General features: G+C 33.5%; 1 protein-coding gene across 1 annotated transcript; it reads right to left on the bottom strand.

The window, feature by feature from the left end:
• Positions 1–5,543: 5,543 nt before the first annotated feature.
• LOC125666355 (neuronal acetylcholine receptor subunit non-alpha-2-like) lies at positions 5,544–8,605 on the bottom strand. The gene has a single exon (XM_048899526.2). The coding sequence runs from the start codon at positions 8,603–8,605 to the stop codon at positions 7,415–7,417; it is 1,191 nt and encodes a 396-aa protein (XP_048755483.2). The 3' UTR covers positions 5,544–7,414.
• Positions 8,606–10,183: the final 1,578 nt, after the last annotated feature.

Genomic DNA, 10,183 nt, shown 5'->3' with positions numbered 1-10,183 from the left:
AAGACCAAACTGCTTATATTAAAGGCAGATTTATTGGATTTAGTGCAAGGACTATCCTTGATATATATGAATATTGTGAAAACTCAAATGACCCACAAATTTTGTTATTCTGTGATTTTGAGAAAGCTTTTGACTCGGTGGAGTGGAATTTTTTGTTTAAAACACTGGAGAAGTTTAATTTTGGTGCAAGTTTTATGCAATGGATAAAAATAATGTACAAAGACCCTATTTTTAGAGTGAAAAATAATGGATGGATTTCTAAAACGTGTAAAATGAATAGAGGAATCAGACAAGGTTGTCCATTGTCTGCCCTGCTTTTTATTTTTGTAGCAGAAGTCCTTGCCTGTAATATTAGATCAAATAAAGATATAAATGGGTTTAAGATCAAAGAAATGAAACAAGAAATAAAAATAGTTCAGCATGCTGACGACTGTACGATTCCTATTAAGAATGAAAAATCATTACAAATAGCGTTAAACACAATTGATATTTTTTGTAAACATTCAGGATTAAAACTAAATAAAGATAAAACAGAATGTTTATTATTAGGAAAGCTTAAAGGAACAAAAAAAGAAATTCTTAATCTGAAAGTAAATGAAAATTCAATTAAAGCATTAGGTATCCACATTGGTCATAGTAAAGAAGAGTGTTTTGAAAAAAACTGGATACGGTATCAAAGAGATATAGAAAAATTATTAGATTCATGGAGAACCAGAAAACTTACAATATTTGGAAAATGCTGCATAATAAACTCTTTGGCAATATCAAAATTAGTATATGCAGCAACTTTATTACCAATTCCTGGTGATGAATTTATCAAAGAAATAAATAAAATAATATTTAATTTCATTTGGAATAAGAAAGACAGGATTAAAAGAAACACCCTGATAGGAGATAAACTAAAAGGAGGAATACACATAGTTGACTTAAAATCCAAATTCAAAGCGCTTAAAGCATCATGGATCCCAAAAATAATATCGTGTAACCATAAATTAAAAGACTTTTTCCAGAGTTTCTGTCAAAGGAATCAATATGATATTTACTATCTATTAAAGACAAACGACTCATTTTTGAGTGAAAGTGGAATGTTACATAAATACATACCCTATTTTTATAGAGAAATTATTACATATTTCAATGAAGCTAAGGGCAATTCGACAACATTACAATTTTCCCAAAATATTTGGAAAAATAAAAGATTTACTTATAAAAATGAGACACTTTGTTTTACAAATTGGATGAAAAGTGGTGTTTTAAAAGTAGATGATCTGTTTAATGAAATTGGATTCAAGGATATTACTGATTTTTCAAATCTTACAAACAAACATAACTGGTTGTGTGAATATAAAATACTAAGAAATGTTTTTAATAAAATAAGTCATAAGACAGAATACCATATAGAAAAAGAAAACGTGTTTTTATTTAAAAATGGAAAAATTGAATCTATAATTGGCAAATCTTGTAAATTCTTTTACGACATTTTTGTTGATGACAAGTTTCAAAGATCATATATGGAAAGTATGTGGGAAAAGACTTTTATGTTGGAAAAGTCAGACTGGACTAATATTTATAGAAATAATGTATGTAAAGTTGTTGATAAAAATGTTGCTGAATTTAACTACAAACTTTTGCACAATCTTTTATGCAACAATTATCTACTTAGCAAATGGAAAAAAGATGTTCATAGAAACTGTACATTTTGTGCTGATGTCATTGAAAACAATGCACATTTAATTTTTGAATGTCAAAATGTAAGACAGATATGGAATACTGTTGAAATGGTGCTTGAAATTGACATTCGATGGAAACATATTGTTCTCGGCTTTTTTCATGAAGATAATCCTAAAGTGCATACATTTAACTTTGTGATTTCATATATTGCTTTCAGAATTTACAAAAGTAAAATGATGTTAAGACTTGAAAACAAAACTGAAAGTGTGAATAATCTCTTGATACAGGTTAAATTAGACTGTTATAGAACATACTTAACATTAAGAAAATCAAAGTACGATTTCCTAGATCACAAATTATTTGAGAGACTTTCTTTGTTACTTTAATGCTTTATATTATAACACATGTATTGCAATAATCTGTATGTACTATGTATCTGATATTCAGTTTCCAACAATAGCATTCTAACAGTACTTGAGGGTGACCTGTTCCTCAGTACTTGTTGTTAGGGGAGTGGTGAACTGTTTGTGATTGTGTCTCCCCTGCAACAATATGGATCAATCATTGCTTTATATGTATTAAGTAGATTAGATTTTGCATACTGATATAATTTTGACATCTAAATATACTTTGCTTTTTTTTAGTTGAAAAATATTGCTATCTAGCATGTAAATCTTTTAATTGTAAAAGAAAAACAATATTATCAACTATACTGTTTGATATCATGTAGATATGTTTCTTAAATATGCATACATGTATAGTTAACACATATATATACATATATCCAATCCATGGAGCCCCTGGCACCCTAGGTGAGGATTATTCGGGGGTCTCTGCGGAGACATTACCCCCAAATATCAAATGTATGTTAGCTAGAAATAAAAGATATTGAAAGGGAAAAAAAAAAAAAAAACTCTCTATTTTGTATTGCTTATGGGATTTATGAGATTGATCACTGTTCGTTATCTTCACCTTTCATTTGGATGTTTTATTTAGCATAGAATATACATGTACATTAATGATAAACTAACAACATATGTGATGTGATGACTTCGGTTTCCCAATATTCTATATTTCATTATTACCTGCATATGGTGTTTATGTCTCCCAACTGATTTGGTATGCGAGAACTTGTTCTACGAATGATCAATTTCTAAACCGAGGCAGGCGTCTGACAAATAAGTTGATGTTACATAGAGACTTTAATAGTCTCGAATTAATGTCAGCATTTTGTAAATTCCTTGGTCGTTAAATTGACATGCAGGTGTTCTTTACAAAAGATGATTCTCTCTCTCTCTCTCTCTCTCTCTCTCTCTCTCTCTCTCTCTCTCTCTCTCTCTTCTTTTTTCCTTACATGTCACAATGCCACAAATTTAGATAGAAAGTACATGTATGTACCGTTGTATTCATCTAATGAATGGGAAGAACTTTCTTTCTGAACAGTAATCAATCGTTTCTTTAACTTCAATTGTCTACGATTAGATACGATACAAAATGTATGTTATAGAAAAACAGGTTTGAAATTGAATTATTTCTATTGCTGAATGTGTTAAGTGATTGCTCTATTAAAATATGTTCTACAAAACACGTCAAGTAATTGAACTATTAACATTTTTCTTCATAACACGTTGAATGATTGAAAAAGTGAAGATAACGAACATGATTCCAATATAATACCAAATTAAGAATAGGACATCATACCCTGGGCACACAAAAGGGGGAATCAGGTGCCTAGGAGCAGTAAACAGCCACTGTTGACTAGTCACACCCAGGCGTGAGGCTTACATTTTAATAAGGTAAACGGAGATTAAATAAGTATGATTGATTGATTGAATATTGTTTGATGTTCCTCTTGAGAATATTTCACTCATATGGAGACGTCACCACTGCCGGCGAAGGGCTGCAAAATTTAGGTCTATGCTCGGCGCTTATAGCTTTTGAGCAGGGAGGGATCTTTATCGTGCCACACGTGCTGTGAAACGGGACCTCGGTGTTTGCGGTTTCATCCGAAGGAACGCCCCATTTAGTCGCCTTCTACGACAAGCAAGGGGTACCGAGTACCTATTCTAACCCGGATCCCCACGGGATTAAATAAGTATGTAAAAATGGTGTAAAAATGGTATGAAAGACGGCAGTCAATATAAAGCCGAATGAGATATTGTGTTTGTAAATTGTATTTGTAAATTAGATCGTCATAGTGACCATAGTATTTGGTAAATGCTGACTTTAAACAAAACTGTTGAAGGGTTAGGAGTAGATAACCCTAACCCCTGTAACGTCAATTCGACATTGTCAGTAGCTTACCTCGATTTAAAACTGATCATACACAGAGTATGCTCGTGCATATCATTTGGGTGACATAAACACCATATACTGTGATAATGAACTATCAAAATATGTACTGTAGATCATGTTTTGTGATTGAACTATATAAATAAGTACTAGAGAACATACACATTAGGTTTATAAATTCCATTATTGCATATAACTACATCAAAGTGTATTTGTTTTTACCCCGCACAGTAATCAATTCATAAACGAAACACCTTTGATGCACTGATAGAAAAGATCATGCATAATGTAATGATACAAAATGCATATATAAAATGTACAACGTATTAAAAATGAATTAATGCGACGAATTATTGAACCTGTTTAGTTCTTCTACAGTCATTCATAGCTGCAATAAAGTGTAGAGCCTTCATAAGAGTGATTAATCACTTAACTAACGCTCGATCATTTAATGTCATTATTCTACAATACATGTATTATCATCGTTTAACGTTTTCACACGAACACAATCATAAAGAATATAGAAATTGTGATTTTATCATTTCTTAAGTTACATCTTAACAAATACAATCCTTATCGGGTACAAGTTTTAACCATTCAAGTTTTAAAATTTATGTCCCCCTTAAAAGAGCGTTGGGATAAGAAAATGAAATGATGATGATGTTGGGCTCTTTATATTATACCTCAGTATAAGAATTCTATGCAACGCATAATCTGATTGGTTTAGACGGTCACGTGCCAGGGAGGATAAAACTTCATATCTCCCTCTCAAACATCATATCTCCCCATCATATTTCATCCCTTGTGCAGCCTCGTGCATTTCCATAAATGTAACGTAAAGGTAAACGAAGATTATTATGACGTCACAAAAAGTCCGAGTCATTGTACTTTCATAGTTCGTGATGCACAAAATATGCGAGTCTATGATACACAGTTAAATCGTCTGGCTTTGGTTGATAGAAAGCAAGCAAATAAATCAACATTCAGTGAGTTATCATATCACTGTATTTCGTTGTCTGTACATTCTAATACGGTGACTGTGTTACCGTGAAGGCAATCTTAGTTGCATAAAATGTATAGATGAGTGGGATCCAATTTCAATTGCATTTTTTGCTGTTTTGTTTTGTTTCGGTACAATAAACAATTTATTACATGAATATTCGGGAAAAGATTTATTCACCTAAGACAAATCCTATTATAAGATTTTTCCTGGGTGAATAAATCTTTATATCTCCCTCACTATCAAGCAATAAATATATTTATATTACACAGCCTCGAACGCTTCCCGAGACTTCTACAATTCTTCATTCAATCTTTATTTCATTGAGAAAATTACATAACCCTTACAGTTGACTGCTGCAGCTCCAATGAATTCAATATGCACATTTATCAATCATTCAGTGGACCATCATTTCTACTTTGAATCTGCACGCTGAACTTTTACTTGTGTATGTCCCAAGGTACACAGTTTTGTCAGCAATTCTAATTATACTTATCAACACTGAAGACATCAAATAATCATTTATTAATTGAAGTTAATGCATATCTACTATAGAATAAAGCTTTTAATAATTAACTAATGAATACTGAAAGAAATACGAATAGCATGAAATATGTTTAAGACTTTTATGGGAAGAACAAACGTTACATACTAGTATTACCCTTAAACCGCCCGTGAACTACAGCGGCTAAAGATGTTTTGATGTGACTAACGTGACTGATATTTAGGAATCGCGACTGAAATAACCCATTCTATTATAGTTTTACTAAGGTCAATACAATGCATATGATACTCATTGCTATTTTCACTAACATGTAGTCAGAGACAGGTGGTTAATATATATGTGTATCAGGAAGGGTGAAGATAACGAACAGTGAATAACCTCATAATACAAAATCATAGTAGGGTAAACACAGATTCCTGGACACACCAGAGGTGGGATCAGATACACAAGAGATGCACCAGCCGTGAACCCTACATTGTGTATCTTGATCAGGTAAACGGAGTTATCCTTAGTTAAAAGCAGTATGCAAGGGACAGTCTAACAATCGGTATCAAACAAGTCAGACAGCATTTGACCCAATGATTGGTTGTATTGGTAAACTAGATCGTTATAACGACCATAAAATTTGCAAAATACTTACTTTAAATCAGACTGTTGGAACCCCTGCAACATCAACTTGTTTGTCAGTAGCCTGACTCGATTTAAAAACTGACCATACGCAGAACAATCTATTGCTTATCAAATAAGTTGAGATATTTAAAAGACAGATGCAGGTGGTAATGGAGTATTGCTATATATTGTTATGCATGTCGATCCGATATGCATGTATTGCAGAGAATTCAAAATTACCAATTGGCATGAAACACGTCAGACATCATTTTATCCAATGACAGATTGTATTGGCAAATCAGATTGCTAGAACGACTACAGAATGGGTGAATTGCTACATAAATACGGGAAGCCGACGATGAACTTGAAGTCATCTCTTTGTCATAAAGATGAGTTGTTAGTTTGCCGCAAACATCTAAGTGCAATAAAATATCAAAGTATGAATCAGATGTGGAAGACTCTGTAGTGCCTTCCATCTTGATCTCACATTTATCGAATGACATGTAGATGAAAATGATTATTATTAATAGATAATATGTCGTAGATATATCCAAATGTCTGGTTGAAAGCACGATACTTTCTTCTCATATAGAAGATTTTGGATAAATTCTAGCTCGCAAGAATATAAAAACAGGTCAGTCAACAAAGGAGCACAACACACTATTGGAAGATCTTATCACCAAACACTACGATGACACTGTCAATGAAGACCTCTAGCATCTATGAGTTATGAGATTAATCACTGTTCCTTATCTTCACCTTTTAATCGTTATAACGATCATAGAATTTGTAAAAAAGCTTACTCTAAACGGGACCACTGAAACGCCTGCAACAGATACCTATTTGTCAGTGGTCTGCCTAGATTATTTCATTCAGTGCTTTTTCTCTCTCATTAAATGTATGACTATTACAACTCGTACAATATACACGTTATAGGTATGTTTTCGTTCACTATTTAAGCATTATCTGTTCGAAGAATTTCCATACATGCAAGTTCTGTATTGCACTTATCAATCAACATTTAAAGTAGTTGAATAATAAGAGAATATAAACAAATAATACTCCTATAAAACATTATATGTTATTACATGAAATCTAGATCATGATACGTACACTGTAGAATCATTTAAATTCGTGGGGGCCAATTTTCGTGCATTGCTGAATTTTTACGGGTTCGTGGGGACGTAATTTCGTGGATTTATATATTTGTAAGAAAGATAACTCTGGAATGTTTTTATTTGTTGAGGATGTAAATTCGTGGATGAGGGGTAACCACGAATTCCACGAAAATTGAGCCACCACGAATTCTTATGATTCCACAATAAGGGAAATCGTGCTTATGCACACACTAAAGAAAAATACACTGTCACCGTCACCATGAATTGTATCACCGAAATAAAAAAGCACACTAAATCAAAATAAGTTCCTACGTCCTTCCAGGTTACCTGGCTGTCCTCATCTTCTTTAAATATCGTGGATTTTGAATCGATATCTTTCACATCTACCATTTTTCGTTTTCTTCGACAGCACACCACAAAGCGAACAAAAATTCCAGGAATCGGCTTATCGCAGGGGGAGTTTTGAATCCTCAGACTTATGATTACAAATACAACAAGAATGGTTCCGCTCAGCACGTAGCTAACCAGAATATAACCAAGTATGGACATGTTTGGTTCCGAAGCTTCGGGCAGCTTGCCTTGAATGATAGTCAGATATACAACGGTTGACAAAAGTATTGTGGTGGCAAATCCTACTCTCTCACCGGATTCTGCGGGTAGAAGAAAAACAAAACCAAGTAGTAGTGATATCGAACTTATTGGTAATATCAGACTAGCAATGTAATAATCTGTCCTCCGTTTTAAATGAAAACCGACAACAAATTCCTCGTTTCCGTGGAAGTGAAGTTGTTTATGTGTTGTTGAGTCTGTGATTTCCCATATACCGTTTTCAGAATATAATGTGAGAATCACCCGCGATGATTCGAAGTACAAATTGACTGCAGTTTTATCATAACCCCAAATGAAGAATTTCAAGGCGCAGTACTGGGTATCAAAAGGATATTTCGTGACGTCAGGATCACATATAACCTCAAAAGCTTGGACAGCATACCAGGAGCAAAGTCCAGAATAGTCCACATCAACTGTGATCAAATCACTGCCCAATCCCTTTATATCTTTGAAAGGATTAACATTGATGAAATTCGGAAGCCATATTTTCTTCTGTGGAATGGAGGTGGTGTTTCCCTGATTGTATGTAGCTGGATTCCACGATAGTCTTTCGTCATTCCAGTTTAATAGAAAAACACCAGTAATTGTGAACTTACCTGTGTTTAAATCGAAATCGTTTATCGAAAATAGGTAAAAAGACGCATTTATACCTAGGGGTTTGTTTCTGTCATATCCCGGTCGTAAATCTCTGTTATAACCTGTTAACAACGATGTGTGTAAATTCTGTTCGTCTGTTAATGTATAAGCAAACATTAGTCTTATTATCCATTGTGTTTCCAACAGCACCAAGATGATTTTCATGTCTTACAAATCACGTTTACCGACAACCGACTCCTCAAAGACTTCAATGATATTTTTTTTCAAATTAAAAACCCTTTGATGATGAGAGTGTTTTCTTTATGTTTTGCTCTATTATTCATCAAATCAACTACACATTACTAGCGTTCTCCATTGATAATTTGTAGCACTGAGTAAGTAACTTAATAGGTCAGAGATACTATGTACATATTAAAGTCTTTAAAAGTATTTTGCTGTAGTCTTTAGAACGTTTCACGGTTCCAAAATTATTCACTTCTCGGTTTCCACCTTTTCCAAAATAAATAAAACGATTAACGTACAGATTATTGTCACAGTTTTTCACAATAATTTCAGCAATGCACCAACAGCTTGTGGTTAATGAATGTGTATTCAGGCTCAAAGAAGCTATTTATATAAAATCCTAGAAAAAATAATTAATAATTCAATTCTCATTGATTTCCTCTCTACAAAACCTTTCCTTTCGTTAATCATGAAATAAGCTGAAGTAATTAAAACTGTCCAAGCTGAAATCCTTTGTAAACATACAAGCAGTGGTAATATTTGCTCTGATAATCATCAATGATTGAGATATAATCATATATTGTAAAATGGGATTTAATTGATAGATGACTTGTCAACCAACAAAAAAGGAAAATTGAATTCCGTAAAAACGGTATGCATCAAGGCCTACATGTATATGTATCTCTATCAAACGCAATAACATAGCATATATCACAGAAAAGAAATGGGCGGGAAATGCATATACAGACAGACAAACGGACAGGGGGATGTTTTTTTTTTTTAAAGATGTCCAATGTATGTACATGTACAGTACGGTCAATGCGGATCCCGTATCCCCCCGCGGGATAGAGCTACCGCGGTATATATCAGGTAACCCTGCATACCTCCCCCCCCCCACCCCCACGGTCTCGCTGTCCACCTGTAGATGATTAATATCATCACCAAACGTGAGTTATCTCCCGCTAACGCATATATATATATATATATATATATATATATATATATATATATATATATATATATACACAGATTGCTGTTCATCTATTCTTTAAATACATGTACACTGTATATCAATTACATATATATGTGCTTACATCGCTTATTAAAGGGACTGATTCACGATATTTGAAAAAAATAGTTCGCATTTTTTATGTCAAAGGCAAAGGCAACCCTAACCACATTGTTGCCTTTAAGAGTAAAGTATTACTTACTGATATCGTAAATGACAGTCTTTAACAACAAAAATCCTTGCTTAACAATTAAATCATATTAATCTATCTCATATTTCCAATTACCCGCCGCTAAGAGAGCGGCCATTGCAGTTTAATTTATTACGTCACATCGTCAGTTCCGGTTTATTTCATCAGCAGCACTGTAAACATGACAAGTCACGAACAGTTAAGTTTGAAGCCGTATAGATTTGAGCCGGTTCTTTCGCAAGAAGAATTTAAGAAAAGGAGACGTTCAGTCAAGTCGCAGACCAGGCAGATGGTACTCATTTCTTCATACATGTAAATGTCTCAAACCTCAACCTGTCATTACACAAATGATGGCTCCACA

The sequence above is a fragment of the Ostrea edulis genome, chromosome 10 (genome assembly GCF_947568905.1).
Source record: "Ostrea edulis chromosome 10, xbOstEdul1.1, whole genome shotgun sequence".
In the NCBI taxonomy this organism is placed as follows: domain Eukaryota; kingdom Metazoa; phylum Mollusca; class Bivalvia; order Ostreida; family Ostreidae; genus Ostrea; species Ostrea edulis.
This window is presented reverse-complemented; position numbering and strand designations above follow the sequence as displayed.